General features: G+C 42.7%; 1 protein-coding gene across 1 annotated transcript in view; it reads left to right on the top strand.

The window, feature by feature from the left end:
* The window catches only part of LOC126474309 (corticotropin-releasing factor receptor 1-like), a 260,974-nt gene that overhangs the window by 79,719 nt on the left and 155,177 nt on the right, over positions 1–26,078 (top strand). The window contains exons 3-4 of the mRNA XM_050101774.1: positions 13,980–14,127; positions 20,819–20,938. Of these exons, the coding sequence (XP_049957731.1) occupies positions 13,980–14,127; positions 20,819–20,938 (268 nt within the window). The remainder of the gene's footprint in view (positions 1–13,979; positions 14,128–20,818; positions 20,939–26,078) is intronic.

Genomic DNA, 26,078 nt, shown 5'->3' on the forward strand with positions numbered 1-26,078 from the left:
TTCTATGGGACTGATGACCTTAGAAGTTAAGTCCCATAGTGCTCAGACTCATTTGAACCATTAAATGTATTCGCAGTTGCGAATGTGGACAAGCATCAGCTGCATAATAGAATGACGACAGTGAAAGTTATTGCCGGAGCAGGACTCGAACCCAGATTTCTCGCCTATCGCGAGCGGTCGTCTTACCATTCGGCTATCTGAGCACGTGCCACAGTCAGAGCCAAATTTCTACACGTCGTCAACCATGTAACAACAACCTGTGCTCGTACATCCGTTATGTATATTCCTGTGCTGTGGAGACATTTTAATTGAAAGCCGCATGATAAAATATTTCAGTGGTTGCGCTGTTTAGAAGTACGAGTACAGGTTGTTGACACATGGTTGACGACATACGGAAGTTTGTGTTTAGCCGTGTACCGTGCTCGCGTAGCCTAACGATAAGGCAAAATGGAAATGTCGTGTGACAAGGCCTCCCGTTGTGTAGACCGGTCGCCTGGTGCAAGTCTTTCGAGTTGACGCCACTTCGACGACTTGCATATCGATGGGGATGAAATGCTGATGATAAGGACAACACAACACCCAATCCCTGAGCGGAGAAAATGTGCGACCCAGCCGGGAATCGGACCCGGGCCGTTAGGTGTGATATTCCGTCGCGCTGACCACTCAGCTACCAGGGGCAGACAACGGTAAGGCGACCACTCGTGATAAGCGCGAAATACGAGTTGGAGTCCTGGTCCGGCACAACTTTTCACTGTCGTCATTCAATCATGCACCTGATAGTTGTCCGTATTCGCTACTTCGAATATGTTTTATGCATTTCATAACGGCTGTACTCGCCGCTGCGCCTGTTCCCCCGGACATGCATGCATGTCTGAAGGATCATTGCATAGTAATACGGAACAACACAAGCACTGAAATATCGTATGTACGAACTGAGCGGGTGTCGGTGGCACATTGGCTTTTGTACGAGTCGGCTGTAGGACCTCCATCCGCGGTGGTGATTCGCGGAAACAAAGTTGGTTGACAGCAGTGTCAGTGAGAGTTGGTAACACTGTCGGCGAATGGGTGTGACGCGCTGATGGACGCGTTGCAGAAGCAGAAGACGGTCCCAGTTGGCAAGCACCATCTGGAGGCGGCTGCCCTGAACTGAGGCCGCACCTGGCGAGTGATTTGTTTGTTTGGCGGCGCCTCTAGTCGTACTGCTGCGTTTGAAATCTAACAAGGAAAACTCTCCATCGCGCCCCCCTCAGTGGTAAGATGGGCCAATGGATAGCCCGTCAAAAACTGAACACAGGTCAAGCATGAAAACAGGAAGAAGGTGCACTGTACTGTGAAAAAAGAAGCAAAATACAAACAGTGAACGGTCTAAGAACAAGAAGTGCAGCATAGAGCAACCTGAAAAAGGCGTCTTGGGGAAGTAGCAATTTGTTTTTTTTTCTTTTCTCTCCGGAACGTTAGGAACTGTCCGTCCGGTTAATGAAATATTTCTTCTCTTTCTGTAGTCTTGGAAGTTCTCATACTAATGATGAGTTTCCATACTCCGAGGACGTAGGGAACGACGCTGGAGACCCGCACCGCCGTATTACATCAACATCTACATCTACATCTACATGATTGCTCTGCAATTCACATTTAAGTACTTGGCAGAGGGTTCATCGAACCACAATCATACTATCTCTCTACCATTCCACTCCCGAACAGCGCGCGGGAAAAACGAACACCTGAACATTTCCGTTCGAGCTCTGATTTCTATTATTTTATTTTGATGATCATTCCTACCTATGTACGTTGGTCTCAACAAAATATTTTCGCATTCGGAAGAGAAAGTTAGTGACTGAAATTTCGTAAATAGATCTCGCCGCGACGGAAAACGTCTTTGCTTTAATGACTTCCATCCCAACTCGCGTTTCATATCTGTCACACTCTCTTCCCTATTACGTGATAATACAAAACGAGCTGCCCTTTTTTGCACCCTTTCGATGTCCTCCGTCAATCCCACCTGGTAAGGATCCCACACCGCGCAGCAATATTCTAACAGAGGACGAACGAGTGTAGTGTAAGCTGTCTCTTTAGTGGACTTGTTGCATCTTCTAAGTGTCCTGCCAATGAAACGCAACCTTTGGCTCGCCTTCCCCACAATATTAACTATGTGGTCTTTCCAACTGAAGTTGTTCGTAATTTTAACACCCAGGTACTTAGTTGAATTGACAGTCTTGAGAATTGTACTATTTATTGAGTAATCGAATTCCAACGGATTTCTTTTGGAACTCATGTGTATCACCTCACACTTTTCGTTATTTAGTGTCAACGGCCACCTGCCACACCATACAGCAATCTTTTCTAAATCTAGGCAAGGTCCTAGTGGAGGTGGTTTGCTATTGTCTTCCCCCGACCGTGATGGTGATGAATGATGATAGTGATGAAGACGACACAATAACACCCAGTCATCTCGAGGCAAGAAAAATCCCTAACCCGCCGAGAATCGAACCCGGGACCCCGGGCTCGGGAAGCGAGAACACTACTGGCAGACCACGAGCTGAGGACTACTCATGCTACATATTGGTTATAGAATAAGAGTCATGTGGTAAGAATACATTACCGTCGTAAGTAAATGTGATGAATAGTAACATACCCCATAGACGTCTCAAAGATGTGCAACAACACATAAACGGGTATGAACCATGTTACAACAGAGGAATTCAAGAGTCAAGGCTTCCAAATCGGAATGCAACTTCAAAAACGTTAAAAGACACATGTTTTGACAGAGCACAGAGGAACTGTGATTGAGATACGTTTGCGTTCACTTGTTGCAACTTATGTGACAAACTATTATGTTTCCATCGTTTCCTTCGGAGCGATCACATTCACAATCATACAAACAACCAAATCGGGCAAAGAGGCATACTCACACACTTACAGATGGTACAAATTAGGTGCATCGATAAGAGATATGGCACTCCAGAAGTGTTTTCCGGTGGAGGATTCGGTTGACTAGTCGGCTCGTCATCAAACGTTTGCGGTTTCCATTCGAAAGCCATTTCATTTCGACTGCTAATAGAGTAGTTGTGCAGAATCGACTGTCATTATAGGTCCCTACCCTACACCTCGCTGTTGCAAACGAACGTTACTCTACGACACAGACGCAAATTTGAAAAATCGAACAGTGGAAAAAAAAGCTTGCATGAGGGAGGTTTGAACACGGTTCAGCCGTATAGCAATGTAACACCGTAACCACTTAACCACGAATCCGTTTCTCATCACGGCTGCTCTATATTTCCCTTCTTGTTCTTGGTCCGTTCACTGTTTCTACTTTTTTTCATAGTTCAGTACACCTTCTTCCTGTTTTCATGCTTGATCTGTGTTCAGTTTTTGACGGGCTGTCCACTGGGGCCTCTTACCCCTAAACCTGAGCGGGCTGCGATGGGGAGTTTCCCTTGTAAGTGATAAACATGTGGGAAAGTAACGTGAACTATGACCTACAGCCACGAATGAGCGACGGTAAGTCTTGTACACAGAAAGTCTCAACTATGACCTACATCCACGAATGAGCGACGTTAAGTCTTGTACACAGAAGGTCTCGATCGGAACAGGTTTATGTTTGGTCACAAAGAAATCACCTCAACAGAGATGAAATGCTCATAACAGAATACCAGCGGGAAAATGCTCCTGCCGCAGCACAAATAACGTGAATACGTTCCTGTTTATTTAAAATACTCTGACAGAGAAGTGGGGTTACCACCTGCCCCGTTCTACCTTCCTCAGCACCTTTAAAAGTACTGCAGTCTCTTCCCACTGCCGCTCTGTCTGTTTGTCTCTCTCTTCCTTGTTGTCTTTGCCATATACTCTGCCTCTCATTATCGATCGCTCTCACCCACTTCCACTTTCTCTTTATTCCTCCCCCACTGACACTGTGTCCTTCGCTCTTTACCTACCACTGTTCCACTGTTCCACTGCCACTGTGTCCTTCAATTTCTCTCATACTGCCACTCTCTCCTTCACTCTTTCTGTAACACAACCACTGTCTACTCTCTTCCAGTATTTATTACTTTTCTGTGTCTTTGCTGCTGCCACTGTCTTCCTCTCTCTCAGCATATGAAAGCGTGAAAATTTTTAAAGGGCCTGTTGAAGGTAGAAGGAGGCACGTGGCCGAGCGGTTCTAGGCGCTTCAGTCCGGAACTACGCTGTTCCTACGGTCGCAGGTTCGAATCCTGTCTCGGTCATGGATATGTATGATGTTCTTAGGTTAGTAACGTTTAAGTAGTTCTAAGTCTAGGGGACTGGTGACCTCAAATGTTAAGTCCCATAGTGCTTAGAGCCGTTTGAACCATTTGAAGGAGGCACCTGCTAGCCCACTTCTCGGTCAGACTCTTTTAAATACACATTAACACATTCGCATTTTTTGTGCTCCGATAGGAACATTTTTAAGCTGGTTTCCATCTTTCCCGTGTTGCAACAGGGCATGTCACTCATATGAAATGTACGAGTACTGATCAGCAAACTTTAGATAGTTTACTTAGCTGCAACTGAAATGATGCAAAACTAATTTTACCTCTTGGACAGGATATTACGTTCCAAAACTTTTGCATGTGCTTCAGTACTACAGCATGGTGTTCCCAGATGATAACGTAGACACGTTGCAGCACGCTTCTCCGCGGTACGTTGCTTTATGAACGTTTTCGACTCTCACAGGTTTTTACGTGTATATTTTATTTTGAACCTCTGTGTCTCGAAAACGGATAAAGATAAATTGCAGGCATTTGCTGTGCTATGCCGTCTCGGAATCCGCTTGTGGTCTATGGTAAAAAAAAAATAAAAATAAAAATTTAAAAAAAAATAATAAAAAAAATCCAGTGTTTCTCGATAATGGATAGACATTTTTGAAAAAGCTGAGATGGTTCTTCCCGATAAGTGCCTAGAAAATATAGCGTTAAGATTTGAGCAATTTTCTGCGGTTGTTTATTGTTTGGATTTCATCTCAATCCGGATTTTAGGTGTAGATGTAGGGTAGCTTTGAACCTCTATGTCATTGAAACGAATGAAGATATCAAGAAAAGTTTCAAAGTTGTTCGAGATCTGGATCTTAGGAATATATCGTAACAATTTCAGCCATTTGTTGCGCAAAGTCGTTTTGGAATCCTCTGTTGTGTTTTGGTCCGCCGGTGACAGTCAAAATATAATAAAAAAACCTTTTAATGGGATTTTATTAGGAATCGTCCATGGACTAATGATGCATCGATAACTCCCATCAAGCCCACGGTGGACCACATCCAATGCAAACGGAACCAACCGATTTGGTCCGTTTACCTAAGCAGGAGGAAATGTGTAATATTCATGTTCTGACCCTGTACTGCAGGATAGTGACATTAACATTTGGGTATACAAATGATTCTTCGCCCAAGAGCTGCCCAAAGCACTTGACACTACCTTTTTATGAACAATAGAACCGATACATCAAATCACACTGGCGGGTAACATTTTCAGCATGAATTCCTGAATGATACGGCTTAGACATGGCCATCTCAGCAATTCACAAAACAAATGCGTCGGAACTTAACAAAATGAGCCATGTTGGCTCCACGTGCAGTCCACATGAAGGGGTGTACGCCAGGAGGTCCAGAGGCGAGTGCAAGAGAAGCGATGCTTTTGTGTCCCCATTCGCTTGGCCGTGTTAAGTCAGATTTCAATCGCCCAGTCACCTGGTTTTTCCGGAGGTCACAGTTGTTGTTATATGGTAGTCTAAGCTGTGCCTTACATATACGTGAATTGACGTCCTATATTAAACTTTATTTGGAATAACATATTCTTTCCCTGTATCTCAGTGATCGCCACATACAGTAAAGAGTCAAAGAAACTGATACACCTGCTTAATATCGTGTAGGGCCCTCGCGAGCATACAGAAGTGCCGCAATACGACGTGGCATGGGCTCGACCAATGTCTGAAGGTGTGCTAGAGGGACCTGACACAGCAGGCCTGTCCATAAATCCGTAGAGGTACGAAGGGGTGGAGATCTCTCCTGTACAGCACGTTACAAGGCATCCCAGATATGCTCAAAAATGTTCATGTCTAGGGAGTTTGGTAGCCAGCGGAAGTGTCCATAAGAGAGTTCCTGGAGCCACTCTGTAGCAGTTCTGGACTTGTGGGATGTCACGTTGTCTCCCTCAAATTGCCCAAGTCCGTCGGAATGCACAATGTACATGAATTGATGCAGGTGATCAGATAGAATGTTACGTACGTGTCACCTGCCAGAGTCCCATATCGCTCCAATTGCGCACGCTCCACACCATTACAGAACCTCCACCAGCTTTAATAGTCCCTTTCTGACACGCAGGGTCCATGGGTTCATTAGGTTGTCTCCATACCGTACGTTCCCATCCCCTCGATACAATCTGAAACGAGACTCGTCCGACCAGTCATCAGCAAACGATGTTGACGGACCCAGGCGAGGCGTAAAGCTTTGTGTCGTGCAGTCATCAAGGGTCATGAGTGTGCCCTCAGCTCCGAAAACCCATATAGATGTTTCGTTGAATGGTTCGCACAGTGACACTTATTGATTTGCGCAAGGGTTGCACTTCTGTCACGTTGAACGATTCTCTTCAGTCGTCGTTGGTTACGTTCTCGCAGCGTCTTTTTCCAGCCGCAGCGATGTCGGAGATTTGATATTTTACTGGCTTCCTAACATTGATGGTATACTCGTGAAATGGTCGTACGGGAAATTTCGTCGCTACCTCGGAGAATCTGTGTCCCAACGCTCGTACGCCGACTATAACACCACGTTCAAACCCACTTAAATCTTGATAAACTGCCATTGTAGGAACAGTAACCGTTCTAACAGCAGCGCCAGACACTTGTTTTATATAGGCGTTGCCGACCGCAGCGTCGTATTCTGCCTGTTTACATATCATTGTATTTGAATACGCATGCCTATACCAGTTTTTTGGCGCTTCTGCGTATTTGTAGATAGAGTTTTTTCCTGAAGAAGATATTCCTCCATGTAATTGTTTAAGTTCATCACTGTCATGTTTACAGCGACCGTACCCTAAAGATCGAGCTGCTCCTCGTATTAATGCGTTACCTACGATTCAGTATTCAACATCACCCACCACATTCTAGTCGCAATCTCACCTCCAACCAGTCAGAAGAACAGGCGGCAGCGCTTGCAGTGAAGGGAGCCTGCCTTCCACGTATTGGTTCCCTCACACAGCAGACGGTTAATATTGCGTCGTATACTATCTGATCAAAACTTCCCGGACACCTATTAGTGGTCATTAATGTCAAGTGTGTCCACCCTTCGCCCGTGTGACGGTTTGTAAGCTGCTGCCGACACTTTCATTGAGATATATGAATAAACTCACTGAAAAACACTCTAGATCGGAATGGTTATTTTGTTCAAAATGACCGTTTTCGACCTCGTCTCACGCCATCTTCAGAATACCGCCATCAGCTGAAGTAGACGATGTCCAGAACAGTCAATAGATCTCAGTAGCTGAAACTGCTCTGCATCTACACACCTTTTTCACTAATTATGTATAGCTTACAAGACCGCTGTTCGCCAAAAATGTTACCAAAAATTTTAGATGTCTGAATGTCTGGAGGAACGGCAGCACATTCTTTCACAAGAGCCGGCACCAGAGATGGTCGTTTTGTTCCGAAGATGCGGTTTAGAGCCAACTCGACGTTTTAACACGTCCTAAAGTTGTTCCACTGGACTCATGTCGGCACTCTGGGCAGGCCAGTCCATTTCAGGAATGTTACTGACCACAAATCATTGCCTCACAGATGCTGCTTTATGGCAGCGTGAATTGTCAAACTGATATAAGCAATCTTCGTCTCCGAAGTGTTGCTCTACTGTACGCGCTAAATAGCAGCGTAAAATCATATTCTTCCGCATTAGGATTTTCTTAAGCGTAAGAAGAGGACCACACCCTTTGGGACTACAGGTAACTTCCTCCAGGCATCCGCCAAACCCAAACTTTTCCATCGGATTGCCACACAGTATAGGGTGATCCATCACTCGTTTCCAGTCAGCCACTCTCCACTGGCGTCGCTCTCTAGACCACTGCACGCGTCACTTATTTCTAGGGCTGTTGATAAAATATCGATGTATAAATTTTTTCCAAAAGACGTCGTAAATATCGGCGGTGCTCTTTGCACATATCAAAATTGGTTCAAATGGCTCTGAGCACTATGGGACTTAACATCTGAGGTCATCAGTCCCCTAGACTTAGAACTACTTAAACCTAACTAACCTAAGGACATCACGCACATTCATGCCCGCGGCAGGAGTCGAACCTGCGACCATTGCAGCAGCGCGGTTCGAGACTGAAGCGCCTAGAACCGCTCGGCCACAGCGACCGGCCACATAAGTATCATTATATCGATACCGAAATTGCAATATGGTGTCCCGACATTTTTGTTTTCTATTTCATTTTTCTCGAAATTTTCAATAAATAGTTGAAATTGTTATTTCGAAATTGTAGAAGAACATAATTTTACTTTCACTGTGCGAAGTAGCCTTGCTACTTTTTGAGCTTTCATCACGCCCAATCTTTCTCTTTGACCTTGTGAAGCAAGTATAGGTGGCACAAAGAAGAAGTCCGATTGGCCACGGGGGTGGCGGTGTGAATGGAATAACATGATATCCGATGTGAAGAAATAGCACACCAGTTGCTTTAAAAATCAATTTTTAACGCACCTCGTGTGCTATTTCTTCACATCGCCATTCATCAAAAACAGTTCCTGAAACTCATGAACAAAAATTTAAATTAAATGATTGGTCTTTGTGGTGGGTGGAGCCGTGTGATGGGAAATGCTGACATAATCGGCGCTCGGCGCTACCAACAGAAACTGCAACGTTTTACATCAGCGCGCAATTTTCATGCTACAGCTGCTAGGTCCCTGGCGTTGGCAGAAATGAGTCGATATGAAGTGTTCCGGAAAAATTCGATATCTGACGAAACCGATTGACGGACTCATCGGACACGTTTTATTGTGCCACTTACCTGCAGTTACCACTGTTGGCAAAGTGGTTATCGCCATCCGTGAACGTGCAATGTTTACCTTTCAATTCTTGCTCTAAGGGGGGATAACGGGCTGCTAGCGTGTTGATACACGGAATGTCTAATAACAAAACACTACTTAAATATACAGCTCTAAAACCGTCAGTGTATTTAAAATGTGCAGGTGGTATTTTTTTTTTTTTTTTTTGGCCAGTACGTCGATATTTTTTCCGTCGATATATCGATAAATTTTTTGTTATATGTCGAGAGGCAATATGATATTTTTTTTTAAGTATCGTTGTGTTCCGCTTTCCAAATGTTTTTAAAAGTATTAAGTGTCCTACTTAGTACTGATTACAGAAATGCATGGCTTATGAGGACGTCTGCTCGACCATTGTACCCCTCTATTTGTAACTCCCTACGCACAGTGACTGCGCCAGCTGGACTGCTGGCGAAAGTTTGGAACTCACGAGTGATTCCTTCCGTTGATTTCACGCGGATTTTACAAAGCTCGACTGTCCCTATCCGTCAGTACTTGAGATCTATGGTCTTGAGGTTTCCACTTCGCACTCACATCACCGTCGGCTTGGGCAAGTTTAGAAGGCTTGAGATGTGTTTGATGGATCTATTAATCAGGTGATGTCTAAGAACTAATCCACGTTCGCTATTACTGAGCTGTCACTGCTTTTCTTCTGACAACACGATACTCCCCTCCTCCTTTCACACGGGCGATTCCGCCTTTCTTAACATCTGGCGGTCGATTCCGTATTACAAATGTGTGTTCGGACATTTTTTGATGGGCTAGTGTAAGACGTAATCTACATACAGAATGTTTCCCTAAGAGCGTGCAAAATTTCAACCCGACATAGAGGATGCTCCTCTGAACAATTTGAGGTACGGAACCTAGAGACGGAGAAGCCAGCTTAAGGAGATAATAGGAATAAAATCACATTATTGTGTACTTTATTATTTAACGCTAGTTGCCGGCCGAAGTGGCCGTGCGGTTCTAGGCGCTGCAGACTGGAACCACGAGACCGCTAAGGTCGCAGATTCGATTCCCGCCTCGGGCATGGATGTGTGTGATGTCCCTAGGTTAGTTAGGTTTAACTAGTTCTAAGTTCTAGGGGACTGATGACCTTAGAAGTTGAGTCCCATAGTGCTCAGAGCCAACATTAGTGAACTGCAAGCACCATCATTGACACACTGAGCGTACCATTTGTGCTCTATCTACAAAATGTGTTGAAACTGACGGTCATCAACCTCAATGTAAGCATGACATCGGCGAGCAAGTTTCTGACGCATCCTGACAAATATCCTTGGTGTGTTTCGAATCACATCACAGGCAGCTACAATTATGGCATCTAATTCCATTTCCGCATCCACTGGGGTCTCATACACAAGTGATGTTAGATATCCCCGTAGGAAATAATCATGGGGATGCAGGTCAGGTGTCCTCACAGGCCATGGAATAGGACTTCCCCTTGCTATCCAGCGACCAGGAAATAAGTACTGGTACTGCTCCATCGTATTATACTGTAGTCTCTGAATAGCACTAATTAATGGCTCGGTCGTTGGTTCATAGCACGTTATGTCATGAGACAATGTAAATACGATACAAGAGTGCCACCTTATGGACAAGTAAAGTAAACACAACCTGCATCGTAACTTCCTGGTAATCAGGCACGTCCTCTTTGTTTCTCGCAAGAAATAAAGAATGCACGTATAAACAAACAGCACAGTACGTGTAAACTTGCACGCATTTTGGTTGTAAATAAGCTGGTAAACAGCAATGCTAGACAAAGCGGTAGACAAGTTTACTTCCCTATCTCCTTAAACTAGCTTCTCCGACCCCAGGTTCTCTACCTCAAATTTTCCTGTTACATTTTCGCACGCTCTTATGGAAACACCCTGTATAAGCAGCGATAAAAACATATCTCTCATTTTGTAGTGATTTCTAGCTGTTGAGTTATAATGGTGGTCATGAATAAAGTTTAAGGTATAATTGGAATTAAAATGTGGTTAAGAGACACATTTACACAGGGAACTTAGGACAGGTTTAAAAAAAACTGTGTTTAAACTTGCTCCATGTTTGATTAAATACACCCCTCATTAACTAATATCCTCCATAATAATTTCACACGCCTCATTACTTTCAGATGAGAACATAGTACGAATATGGAAAAGAAAATAACTACGGAAACAAAAATATTGATATAAACGGAAAAATTTTGTGAACGTTTGCTGGAGCCTTTAGTTTCACTCTTGCTAATTACTGTAAAAAAATAAAAATCGCAGAGGACAAAGTGGATTCCACTAAAATGGCAGAATCACATCTGCTGAACGAAGGACTGTAATGATGATGGCAGTAGCTACAAAAGGTGCTGCTGACAGTATTCGGCCTTCCTCGTTGTGAACTTGAATCAATTTCGTTCTTGGAAATCCCGTGGAATGGTTAGGTGAGAATGAGTGATACACGGAATGTTTCCAAAATCTGCCAAGCATTTTGGCCATAATGTTCGACGTTCACCTGCAAGGCCCTGACTACTGCTATGCGCCAAACACAACCTCAGACTATCAGTTGGGGTCCTTGACTGTTTCAAAGACAATACCACGCCAATTCTTCCTGCGGTGTAATTATTACAGTCGGTATAAAAAGTATACAACGCTGATTTTGCTGTGTCAACGAAAATGGAAGCACCACTATTTCCAGATCATGGGAAGATAGGGACGTGGGCTCATCTGTCGCAGTCAGTTCAGTTAGTAAAAAAGTGGCTCTGAACCACAAGAAACTGCACATGATAGGGTGACGATGGATAAGCTGATGCATGTCACTGTGAAGAGCACAGGTAGTTCCAGTTTTCAAGACGTGTCATCGAGCAGATGCGCAAAACTATAGGCCTAATCTCTGACATCGATCTGTTTTAGAATTGTAGAACATGTTTTGCTCGCGTATCATGTCATTTCTGGAAGCCCAGAATCTACTCTGTAGGAATCAACATGGATTCCGGAAACAGCGATCGTGTGAGACCCAATTCGCTTTATTTGTTCATGAGACCCAGACACAGGCTCCCAGATAGACGCCATTTTCCTTGACTTCCGGAAGGCGTTTCATACAGTTCCGCACTGCCGCCTGATAAACAAAGTAAGAGCCTACGGAATATCAGACCAGCTGTGTGGATGGATTGAAGAGTTTTTAGCAAACAGAACACAGTATGTTATTCTCAATGGAGAGACGTCTACATACGTTAAAGTAACCTCTGGCGTGCCACCGGGGAGTGTTATGGGACCATTGCTTTTCACAATAAATATAAATGACCTAGTAGATAGTGTCGGAAGTTCCATGCGGCTTTTCGCGGATGATGCTGTAGTATACAGAGAAGTTGCAGCATTAGAAAATTGCAGCGAAATGCAGGAAGATCTGCAGCGTACAAGCACTTGGTGCAGGGAGTGGCAACTGACCCTTAACATAGACAAATGTAATGTATTGCGAATACATAGAAAGAAGGATCCTTTATTGTATGATTATATGATAGTGGAACAAACGATGGTAGCAGTTACCTCTGTAAAATATCTGGGAGTATGCGTATGGAACGATTTGAAGTGGAATGATCATAAAAAAATTCTTGTTAAAAAAATGTGTGTGAAATTTTATGGGACTTAACTGCTAAGGTCATCAGTCCCTAAGCTTACACACTACTTAACCTAAATTATCCTAAGGACAAACACACACACACATGCCCGAGGGAGGTCTCGAACCTCCGCCGGGAGCAGTCGAAAATTAATTGTTGGTAAAGCGGAAGCCAATTTGAGATGCATTGGGAGAGACTTTAGAAAATGTAGTCCATCAACAAAGGAGGTGGCTTACAAAACACTCGTTCGACCTATACTTGAGTATTGCTCATCAGTGTGGGATCCGCACCAGGTCGGGTTGACATAGGAGATAGAGAAGATCCAAAGAAGAGCAGCGCGTTTCGTCACAGGGTTATCTGGTAAGCGTGATAGCGTTACGGAGATGTTTAGCAAACTCAAGTGGCACACTCTGCAAGAGAGGCGCTCTGCATCGCGGTGTAGCTTGCTCGCCAGGTTTCGAGAGGGTGCGTTTCTGGATGAGGTATCGAATACATTGCTTCCCCCTACTTATACCTCCCGAGGAGATCACGAATGTAAAATTAGAGAGATTCGAGTGGCACGGAGGCTTTCCGGCAGTTGTTATTCCCGCGAACAATACGCGACTGGAACAGGAAATGGAGGTAATGACACTGGCACGTAAACTGCCCTCCGCCACACACCGTTGGGTGGCTTGCGGAGTATAAATGTAGATGTAGATAAACAGATTGTGACAATAGAACTGATCGTCACACGTACTACTCACTGACGCTTACTATGAGCCTTGGAAGTGCTTTACATAACGCATCTTAACCATCAGCTGTTTATGTGTCCCGTTAGTCACCTAGTGGTTTCGGATTTAGGCATCATCCAGGATAATTATCAATATCAACATTAAAAAATTATGAAAGTACATTGCATACAAAAATAGAAAAACTGAAAAAGTATGAGGGTGCAAAGTTCCATTTGTATACTTACAGAGTACAACAGATTAGTTAAAAAGCATCGCATATGTCTTTAAAGCTGAACAATATCGAAATTATCCAGTGAAATTGTACAAATACCTGACACAATATGTTTTAGATTAGTGAGAGTTATATCTCAGGCCAAACAGAGAAACCTGACAGGAAAAATAATAATCTGCGCCTCGTTAAAGTCGATTATCTTAATGGATTTCCCAATTTGCAACCCATACCTGTCCATGTATGCTTCAGTTATGTCCTTTTGTTACGGCGTCGTGTGCCCACAGCGCCACCAGGTGGCTTGCAATGTCGGGGGAGGCAGTGTTCGTAATTATTGGCGAATTGGTGTATAGGTAAACATGAAACAGAAGTGTGAAAATTGAGAGCGGTGTGTGCGACGTTTCCGTGTTTCAGGAGGTGGTGGAGAGCCGCGACCAGCTGCGGCGGCTGGTGTGGGACAGCTTCAGGGAGGAGCAGCTGGCCAGCAGGTGGCTCTCCTGCTGCGACGAGGCCGACCGCTGCTGCGCCCTCATGGCCAACTCCTCGGGCCAGCCAGCGCCAGGTAGGGCGCGGGTCTATTACTACTACTGTAGCTTACCCAACCCGCGTCTACATACGGTATACTACTACTACTGTAGCTTACCCAACCCGCATCTACATACAGTATACTACTACTAATGTAGCTTACCCAACCCGCGTCTACATACAGTATACTACTACTACTATAGCTTACCCAACCTGCGTCTACATACAGTGTACTACTACTACTGTAGCTTACCCAATAGCTTACCCAACCCGCGTCTACATACAGTATACTACTACAACTGTAGCTTACCCAACCCGCTTCCACATACGGTATACTACTACTACTGCAGCTTACCCAACCCGCATCTACATACAGTATACTACTACTACTGTAGCTTACCCAACCCGCGTCTACATACAGTATACTACTACTACTGTAGCTTACCCAACCTGCGTCTACATACAGTATACTGCTACTACTGTAGCTTACCCAACCCGCGTCTACATACAGTATACTACTACTACTGTAGCTTACCCAACCCGCGTCTACATACAGTATACTACTACTACTGTAGCTTACCCAACCCACGTCTACATACAGTATACTACTACTACTATAGCTTACCCAACCCGCGTCTACATACAGTATACTACTACTACTGTAACTTACCCAACCCGCATCTACATTCAATATACTACTACTACTACTGTAGCTTATCCAACACGCATCTACATACAGTATACTACTACTACTGTAGCTTACCCAACCCGCGTCTACATACAGTATACTACTACTACTGTAGCTTACCAAACCCGCGTCTACATACAGTATACTACTACTACTGTAGCTTACCCAACCCGCTGCTTCTCCAGCGTTGCCAGTATGGTCCGCACCGACTTTTGTTTTGTTTTTTATTTAATCGAATTTGTACGTTGTCATGCCTATTGCTCATTGGTAAATCACACTGTTAAAAGAGTCAGTGACTCTGTACACGGCTGCCAGTCTTTGCATAACTGAAGTGCTCCCACCGGCTTAATTTAATTTCATATGGCGAATTATAAAAAAGGAGACACTAGATAAGTGGTTGTATAGGTATCAGAGCTAGTCTTAATCCGGATACTGAATTCTCTCATCTCAAATTGATATCCCTGTACATAGAATCACATTTAAACGCGACATACATTTTGTCATCAGTAATCGTACGTTTCCGTAGTAATTACAACAAAAATAATTTTATAAACGTATATTAAGCATAATGAAAAATTAGTGTTTCAGACAATAGTTTCATATTATGCAGTTTAGACAAAGCCGATTTGTCGTTATGACTGTTACGTAGCTTTCTTTGATCTAATTCACAAATTGCAGCACCTTCTAAACTTTTCAAGCTAATTAAGGGCATGTTCTTTTCCAAATATACTTTTGACTAAGAAGCCATTCCACTTCCACAATGAAATATTTTCCTAAAACGTTTCATCCCCTGCTTCACCGCCTTAGAGGTTTAATTTCCAAAAACAGTAAAACACGTATTTTTTAAAATTTCTAACCAAGAAGTCAAATACTACTTTTGATTGCTGTAGCTTTAAAAATGTTGCTGGTAGTTTACTAACGATTTATTTTAAAAAGGTCGCCCGTTATTTCACCCGTTGAGGGGCTGAATTTGTAAAAATACTGTAACAAGTATTTCTTCGTTTCTGACCGAGATACCAAATATCAATTTTCGTAGTTCTTGCAGCAAAACTGCCTTAATAGCGACATATTTTTTAAAAAATGTTCATCCCCTTAGAGCAGTGGTTCCCAACCTGGGGTAACTACCCAAATGTTCATCCCCTTAGAGCAGTGGTTCCCAACCTGGGGTAACTACCCCCTGAAGGCTAAAGTGAAATTTTCTGAGGGGTAAAAACTGAACGATTCGATTCTGCTTCAGCCACGAATCTAAATTATTCTCAAAAGATCATTACTATTATCAAAATTTAGTAAGTCTCTAATACCGATGATATAAGTTATCAATAATTACTTTTTCTCAGCTTAGTAATATTAATGCGATGCAGGTTACAGGTTTCCCACATAGTCCGCCCATTACACACATATGTTATGCTTTGTCCCGTATATCGGTGCTGATAAAAGTGAGACATATACGGGACAAATGCTAAATGTGTCATGTTATAGATAGTACCTGGAGTAGTCCAGAAATTGCTTCATTACTCTCTTCGAAACAGATAAATAAATTAATTGGCAGCACGACATAGCAGTAACTACATAACGGGCGCTATAGTGCTGTACCAGTATTATTATTATTACTGTTAGTGGCTGTGGTCAGACACAAAGCATTAACAGCCTGAAGTCTTCCAATTCATGCCAGTTCAGAAGTAAGGAGTGCAGCAATCAAGTGATTTACCAACAGTAAGTATAGTGTACACTTTCTCACTTGGTTGATTTTAAATGGTGTTGCAGTGTGCAGGTCAAGCGAGTGCCGCAGTGTAGAGGAGTAATACAGGAGAAGCATGTTTTGTAACAAGTGTGTACCCTCACTGTGGATAGTTAGCTTTCTTATCTGATAAGGAGTAATGAGTAGCATTTGCGATGCACCACGAATTCCTTCATGAGTCATTCTAACACACACACACACACACACAAACACAAATACATGCACGCACAACTCTCTCTCTCTCTCTCTCACACACACATACACACAGACACACAAACTAAATATCATTCATCTTTTACCATTTTAAAAATAAAAGTGTTCCAAGAAAAGTCGTTCATTCTACAATGTAGTTGGTAATAATGTGAGGAAGGAGGGGGGGGGGCAGCAGGTGGTGGGAGAGGAGGAAGGCGGGGGGTTAGAGCTAAGTCTCATTCCATTCAGGGGTAATGGCCTAAGAAAGCTTGGGAACCACTGCCATTGAGGTAGAATTTCGAAATATTGGTTCTTAAACGATGCCCATAGTATAAGATCAAGAACCTCTTCAGATTTCAAGATTCTATTCTTAGTAGTTTCGGTTGGGTGATGCTAAGTCTGTCAGTCAGAACACTGCCTTTTGCATCTGGAGGATAATAAACTGTCACCCAGTCACCCAATACCAATTACAGGTTGCCTATCTAAAGGCTTCCAGAGTCTGCAATAATTTGACTGACAAAATTCGGCGTAATTATGGACCGAATTTAAAAATTTAAAAAACTTGCGTATCTACTCGTTAATACGTATAACTCACGTTAAAATGGGAGCGATGAGCTCGCTGTTTGGTCCCCTCTCCCAAAATCAACCAACCAACTTCACATTAAAGGTATGACACAATAATTAAAACATTAAAGTTACAAACTGTAGATGGTTGGTTCATTGCTTTGAAGGGACCAGACAGCGAGGTCATCGGTCCCATCGGATTAGAGAAGGATGGGAAAGGAAGTCGGGCGTGGCCTTTTGGAGGAACCATCCCGGCATTTGCCTGCAGCGATTTAGGGGAATTACGGAGAACCTAGATCAGGATGGCCGGACGTGGGCTTGAACCGTTGTCCTCCCGAATGCGGGCTCAGTGTGCTAACCACTGCGTCACCTCCTTCGATAACTGTACATGTCTAGTAGCAGCGTAAATGAGGCACACAAATTACCCACACTATATTACTACAGTATTTGAGTCTGAGAGCAATTGGGTGACTTACAAAAATGGTTCAAATGGCTCTGAGCACTATGGGACTTAACTTCTAAGGTCATCAGTCCCCTAGAACTTAGAAATATTTAAACCTAACTAACCTAAGGACATCACACACATCCATGCCCGAGGCAGGATTCGAACCTGCGACCGTAGCGGTCGCGCGGTTCCAGACTGTAGCGCCTTTAACCGCTTGGCCACCCCGGCCGGCGGTGACTTACAACAAACTCAAAATATAATGTAAAGAAATAAAACTATATGATTCCACAGACATTTCCAAATCTCAACCATGATGTCTGACACTTGAAGAGGTGCAAATACTCTTCTCTGGTTTACCATCGAATCCTACTGTGCAAATCCCACAATATTTCGTCGATACAGCGGTTCGACGCTTTGACGGCCATCAGTCGCGTCTTGCAGTAGCGACCACAGCAACTACCGCCACCTGAAGATGTGTAACACATGTAGTGACGAAATGTTGTGCGATTTGCACTGTATTATCCGGCGGCAAACCCGAGAAGAGTATTTGCAGCAGATCCGTCCGTAAAGCCTGAAAAGTCACACCTCAAAAATAGTTTTATTTGATGAAAGCACCTATGCCTTGGTTTCAGACAGGATCCCTCGTTTCGTTCAATGGTGAGGTGCTATTCCAATACGGTTGGAGAACCTCTACAATGCTGTTCGCGTTTAGGGGGAACACCAAGTGGGTTGAGGCGTGAAAATGAATTTGGGGTGAAGAGGAAGGCGTGCTAGGGTAGTTCATTCCGTTGTGAAAAGCCACTGTGCCGGGGTGATGTGATGGTTAGCACATCCTGGATTAGAATCCCGTCTTGGTCCATATTTTCATTCTTCGCTTCAGTCTGCACATATACAACGTAATTTAAAGCTTTTTCGAAACATCTCCTCGCGTACAGTCGCACAAAGTAATGAAAGGAATACAGTTTATTCCTCACTGAAGGTTCTAGGCGCTTCAGTGCAGAACTGTGCTGCTGCTACGGTTGCAGGCTCGAACCCTGCCCCGGCCATGGATTTGTGTGATGTCCTTAGCTTAGTCAGGTTTAAGTAGTTCTAAGTCTAGGGAACTGATGACCTCAGATGTTAAGTCCCATAGTGCTTAGAGCCATTTGATTCCTCGCTGAATGTTCCTGACCCATCCAGTTTTGGAGTCCTAACATTTTACGTGCTTAAAGTCAAATATTTAACACGTTAACTCATATATAACGTAATCACACATTTGGAACTATTTTATACCTGGTTCCTTTGAAGAATCTCGAGTGGGACTGTGGAGGGAAGGGGGAATTACTGGGAGAATAATGTTAGCACTACAATATAATTTTCACTACCAACGCATCAGGACGTGGTGATGGTACCCAGCCACCGTGTTATACTCTGACAACAGCATCATTCCGATGCGGTATGGAGGGACCAAAGCGAAAGTGTGAAGAGTAGTATAGTACATGAGGGGCGAAATATAACATTCAAGTAACTAATTAAGGCAGTTATGGACGCTGTAGGCATGGTCAGAGAAGAGGCCAAGGAGCTATGAATGACTCAGGAAATATTCGACCTTATGGATGGACGAAGAATATTGCAGTGCCTGTGTTGTTAAAAATACAAGCTTTACAATTGGCTGTATAATGAAATGACGATGGCTGAAATTTGTGCCGTCATTCTTTATAATACAGAAACTTTAATATCGTATTCATCCGCCGATACCGGGCGGGTACTTTCAGTTAAAATGTCCGCCTTATACAAGACTTACATAATGTGTACGAGTACAAGTAGGGATCCAGCGACGGCGACATGTGGAAGTTTGTTTCTGGCTGTGAGTAGTGCACGGATGACCGAAGCGGTAAGGCGATGGATCGCGTAGAACGGGAGATCCGGCTTCGAGTGCTGTTCTGGCACAAATTTTCACTATCATCATTCCCTTATACTGCTGATAGTTGTCCGTATTTGCAACTGCGAATGCATTTCATGTACAGCAACAACTAACCCAGCGGTATACATAATTATGAATAAATTTAAGAGGAAATGCAAAGAGTCCAAGTCGAAATGAGTGAGATAAACTTATTGAGATATTAAGAAATACACGAGAGTAGCAGAAATTAACATGGCGTAAAGTTTTAAAAAACAATGAAAATTGGTTATTTTACAGTAAAATAACGCATGATGGACGAACCTAGAGGACAATAGGAAGCAGACTAGCAGAGGCGTGGAAGGAAGGAAGATTAGAGTTTAATGTCCCTGCGGCATCGAAGTTATTGTAGTCAGAGCACAACCTCAGATTGTTGAAAGATGGTGAAGGAAATCGGCAGTGCCCTTTCAAAGGAACCATTCCGGCATGTGCCTGGTGCGATTTTGGGAATCCACGGAAAATCTAAATCTGGATAGCTGGACGCGGATTTGAACTGTTGTCCTCCTGAATTCCAGTCCAGAACAAAGACCAACGGCGACATCTGGGTCGATCAGACGCACGGAGAAGAATTCTACTCTGCAAGCCCGGTGGCTACTTTGTATACAAATGTCACTTTCCCTTCTCCTGTTCCAGTCGCGATCGTTCCTAAGTCTCTGTTAATGTTAAAGTCTGGATTTTTCGCGAGATACTCAGTGTGTTTCTAAGCCTTTGCGTTTGCCAAGTAAGGAAAACTCATTTTTCTCTGCGGGTACATTAATCCTCTGATCGATTTGTTAAAGTCTGTGGTTGTTAATGTGCTGGCTCTAGAACTAGAATGCTACATTGTGACGTAATATCTTGAACACAACACATTGTTCATCAGTGAGTCTTCTGGCGGGGAGAGGCAACGAGGCATCATTAGGTGACATCAGTTGCGATGGGCACATTTGAAACGACATCGAGCTAGGAGTGCTAGCCTTAGACCCAGCGCTAACAAGTTTCTTTTAGTCATGGGGGATGTTCCACATGTCATGTGAGTCCATAGCATGATGAGCCGTTGCTGATATTAACGTGAAAGGGTTACCCTACACTAGGAGGTAGCCATGTTTATTTCAATTATGGATGTTTGTGTGTCAGGTATTTACCGACTGGAATGTACTACGTTTCACTTTGTGGTTTACAGATCAGTGTCCGATGTCATGGGATGGATGGACCTGCTGGCCTGAAGCCCCGGCACCATCTGAGCAGCACCTGCCGTGTCCTCCACAGACCACTGTCAGCTCACAGTTACCACACTGCCCACGTGAGTACAGGGGGAGATAAACGCACGTGTGTGAAGTGTGTGTGAGAGAGAGAGAGAGAGAGAGTGCGTGAGAGCATGAGAGAGAGTGAGTGAGAGTTTGAGAAAGAGTGGGTGAGAGTTTGAGAAAGAGTGGGTGAGAGTTTGAGAAAGAGTGGGTGAGAGTGTGGGGGACAGTGGGTGAGAGTGTGAGGGAGAGTAGGTGAGAGTGTGCGGGAGAGTAGGTGAGGGTGTGAGGAAGAGTCGGTGAGAGTGTGAGGGAGAGTGAGAGAGAGAGTGCACGAGAGCATGAGAGAGAGTGGATGAGAATTTGAGAAAGAGTGACTGAGAGTGTGAGGGAGAGTGGATGAGTGTGAGGGAGAGTGGGTGAGAGTGTGAGGGAGAGTGCATGAGAGTGTGAGGGAGAGTAGGTGAGGGCATCAGAAAGAGTGGAGGGGTAGGGCTGTTCCTACTGAGTGGTACTAGAAAGTGACACATGAGGAGCGAAATATCTTAGCAGACTAATAAAGTTATCCTGTGACGCATAACAGAGTATTAGAGGTGTATGTGAGGGTGGCTGCAGTGCTGCTGGAAGTCTCGCATTATGTCAATCTTAACTCCTTACCAAAAGAACATGAGATTCGTTGAAATTATAAATTTTATAAGACAGCAAAGAATTAGTACACCTTTTCAAATAGAGAGAAATTTCAGTCTTATTTATATCATATACACATCATATACAGAGAAACGGATTGGCGTGATCACATTTTGATTTTGCTTTCAATAATAATTTCTGAAAATAGACGTTTGGGGGATTACGTTAATAACACGTGGATGTAAACCAAAGAAAAAAAAATGTGTTTGTAGATGAAAGATATTTATCATCAAAGGAAATGGAACTCGAAACGTGATTCATGATATCTTTTCCAGATGAACAACAAACACAGAGACATTAGAAATACATGACGTTTTCAACAGTTTCATTAAATCCCTTAAGATGTACAAAACAGCATACCGAAAATGTATTACAGCAAGACGAAAATACAGTAAATTATGTGAAAGTGATAAATTTAAGAAAATCATCATTTGTAGTGCGATTGACCACCTCAGTATTGGGACAATGCAAGGGATTTTCATACAATCTGTGGAAATCCTTTCATATGCATATACAATTTCACATCCTCAAACTTTTTTTCCACATTAGCACAGAAGCATAGACAGCCGCGAAGCCGAATATTTAGTAGGGTTTCTGGCTCCTTGAAATTTTTTTTTGTACGTTTGAGATTTGTACGCCCCGTTTCCAACCATTTCCTTAAAGTTTATCGGAGGCTGCTCACGCTTCTGCTTTTCTGTGATCCCATTTGTTCATAGGTTCTAGTTTCATGCTGCGTTTCCCCGCCCATCGCTTTTCGTGAAATTTCCTAAAAAGTTTGAAGAAAGAGTTGCGATCCCATTGTAAAAGTGGCCTGCCAACTTAATACAGGTATTTGGTCTTCTGTATATTTTTTGTCTCTGTCGTATGGTCCTGGCATAAAATTGTTTACGGTTTTTACAACAGTTGCAGCGGTTTTCATTCAACTTGCAAAAATTTGGCTGTGGATGCCCATCCATCAAACTGAACTATAAATTATTAAAATTCATTCAACAGCCAAGATCGCTTAAAATATTTCTTTATTTAAGGCAACCGGTTTCAACAGACTTTGCTGTTACCTTCAGGTCTGTAAGAAAGTGCATATACATGGAATATGTCTCATAAGTTAACATATAAATTTGATATAACAGTTTAGTTTGGTATTATAAAAACCGGAAGCGGACCTGCACATTTCCACGCCTCAAAAATCATTTTGTTGTAATAAGTGTTCTTTTTACGCTGAACATGTTCGTTTTACGCTGAACATTAAGCAGAAGATGTCAAGTGGATAAAAATTAGGACATTGTAAAAGCTTTGTCATTACTAAAGTATTTAAAGACATAAAGCACCTTTTGCAAAAGGCCATGTCCATAAAGATATTGTTCACAGATACTTGTTACGTCCCACAAACACGATAGACAATAGCATGTCTGTTTGCATATGTTGGACATATTCTAGATAGTGCGAATCCACTTTAAACAGCTTATAAGGTACAACAGACAGGTGTTATTGCAAAGACAACATTAGTATAGTGTGTTGCAGCCACTAGATGGGTCTTACATCGGAACCATGTGACAGATCGTAAATATTGTAATCTCCTGCTCCTTCCTAATTCCATCTATTGTCCTTATTACTCTTCTATGAAGATTTGAGAGGAGTGAATATTACAACAAACTTTCTAGTTCACTTAGTTTTTCCTGTTGAGTTGGTTCCACTTCTTCTTGTGTAGGGGTCTGATTCTTGAACCTGAAAACGTCGCATTTTAGGTCCTCACGGTTGCATTGATCTACATAAATTTTAAGTTTGTTGTTGCAGAATTTTGTTTTTATGTTGATATATTTTCTCAAATTTTAGTACATCATACACTCTTCTGATTTTTCACATTAACAAAGCCGAAATTACATTTTCACACAATATACAAAAATACGTTTGATCACATCAGAGGCATACTTACTACTACTACATTCTGCGGTAACAACCATATCAGAAAGGGTTTACAATTTTTCTTAACAAATGAATTTCTGCTAGTTTCTGTTACATTATTACTTTCGATCATTATTCCATAAATGAATCCGGAAGTAAACACAGTAACCAGTACAGCATTGCGTAATCAATAATATAAATTTTAAGTGTACCAATAGTTCGTAAATTCAAATGTTTCGAAAAAAAATGTAATTTTAACCGTACATTCAGAACTATTACTTATCGATTATAACATCAAGAATAAAACATTTTATAAAGTAATTCATTTTCATAAATTTTAGTTTGAAATATAGCATTTTGTGTATAAAATTATATGAAAGTTTTCAGGAAAGCAGCTGACCTGCCGAAAATTCGAAAAATAATACTGGTATCGACAGCTACTGTTGAGGAAAAGTAATGCTAGAGGAGGATGTCCCCTTACAATATTTAAAATTAACTACCTTAGTGAGTGGCCTTTAAGAACAGTAAATACTACAAAACTGTGCTTTACTGGCATATGAAATACATATTTCTCACAATCCCCTTTACAGATTCTTATTATTGCATGCATAATAGGAAAATCAAGGTACTTACTGTGCAATAGTTTATTTCGTTGTTATTGTGGCGCTTATCTGACGCAATCTGCACGGGAGCACAAGCACACAGCTGAAGGTGTACCATGTTTGTGTGATGTAACATGAATCTGTGAGCAACACTTATATGGACATGGCCTTTTCCAAAAGGTGTCATGTTGTTGTTGTGGTCTTCAGTCCTGAGACTGGTTTGATGCAACTCTCCATGCTACTCTATCCTGTGCAAGCTTTTTCATCTCCCAGTACCTACTGCAACCTACATCCTTCTGAATCTGCTTAGTGGATTCATCTCTTGGTCTCCCTCTACGATTTTTACCCTCCACGCTGCCCTCCAATACTAAATTAGTGATCCCTTGATGCCTCAGAACATGTCCTACCAACCGATCCCTTCTTCTGGTCAAGTTGTGCCACAAACTTCTCTTCTCCCCAATCCTATTCAATACTTCCTCATTAGTTGTGTGATCTACCAATCTAATCTTCAGCATTCTTCTGTAGCACCACATTTCGAAAGCTTCTATTCTCTTCTTGTCCAAACTATTTATCGTCCATGTTTCACTTCCATACATGGCTACACTCCATACGAATACTTTCAGAAATGACTTCCTGACACTTAAATCAATACTGGATGTTAACAAATTTCTCTTCTTCAGAAACGCTTTCCTTGCCGTTGCCAGCCTACATTTTATATCCTCTCTACTTCGACCATCATCAGTTATTTTGCTCCCCAAATAGCAAAACTCCTTTACTACTTTAAGTGTCTCATTTCCTAATCTAATTCCCTCAGCATCACCCGACTTAATTAGACTACATTCCATTATCCTTGTATTGCTTTTGTTGATGTTCATCTTATATCCTCCTTTCAAGACACTGTCCATTCCATTCAACTGCTCTTCCAAGTCCTTTGCTGTCTCTGACAGAATTACAATGTCATCGGCGAACCTCAAAGTTTTTATTTCTTCTCCATGAATTTTAATATCTACTCCGAATTTTTCTTTTGTTTCCTTTACTGCTTGCTCAATATACAGATTGAACAACATCGGGGAGAGGCTACAACCCTGTCTTACTCCCTTCCCAACCACTGCTTCCCTTTCATGTCCCTCGACTCTTATAACTGCCATCTGGTTTCTGTACAAATTGTAAATAGCCTTTCGCTCCCTGTATTTTACCCCTGCCACCTTTAGAATTTGAAAGAGAGTATTCCAGTCAACATTGTCAAAAGCTTTCTCTAAGTCTACACATGCTAGAAATGTAGGTTTGCCTTTCCTTAATCTTTCTTCTAAGATAAGTCGTATGGTCAGTACTGCCTCACGTGTTCCAGTGTTTCTACGGAATCCAAACTGATCTTCCCCGAGGTTGGCTTCTACTAGTTTTTCCATTCGTCTGTAAAGAATTCGTGTTAATATTTTGCAGCTGTGACTTATTAAGCTGATAGTTCGGTAATTTTCACATCTGTCAACACCTGCTTTCTTTGGGATTGGAATTATTATATTCTTCTTGAAGTCTGAGGGTATTTCGCCTGTTTCATACATCTTGCTCACCAGATGGTAGAGTGTTGTCAGGACTGGCTCTCCCACGGCCGTCAGTAGTTCCAATGGAATATTGTCTACTCCGGGGGCCTTGTTTCGACTCAGGTCTTTCAGTGCTCTGTCAAACTCTTCACGCAGTATCATATCTCCCATTTTATCTTCATCTACATCCTCTTCCATTTCCATAATATTGTCCTCAAGTACATCGCCCTTGTATAGACCCTCTATATACTCCTTCCACCTTTCTGCTTTCCCTTCTTTGCTTAGAACTGGGTTTCCATCTGAGCTCTTGATATTCATACAAGTCGTTCTCTTATCTCCAAAGGTCTCTTTAATTTTCCTGTAGGCGGTATCTATCTTACCCCTAGTGAGATAGGCCTCTACATCCTTACATTTGTCCTCTAGCCATCCCTGCTTAGCCATTTTGCACTTCCTGTCGATCTCATTTTTGA

Source organism: Schistocerca serialis, chromosome 4 (genome assembly GCF_023864345.2).
Source record: "Schistocerca serialis cubense isolate TAMUIC-IGC-003099 chromosome 4, iqSchSeri2.2, whole genome shotgun sequence".
Classification (NCBI taxonomy): Eukaryota; Metazoa; Arthropoda; class Insecta; order Orthoptera; family Acrididae; genus Schistocerca; species Schistocerca serialis.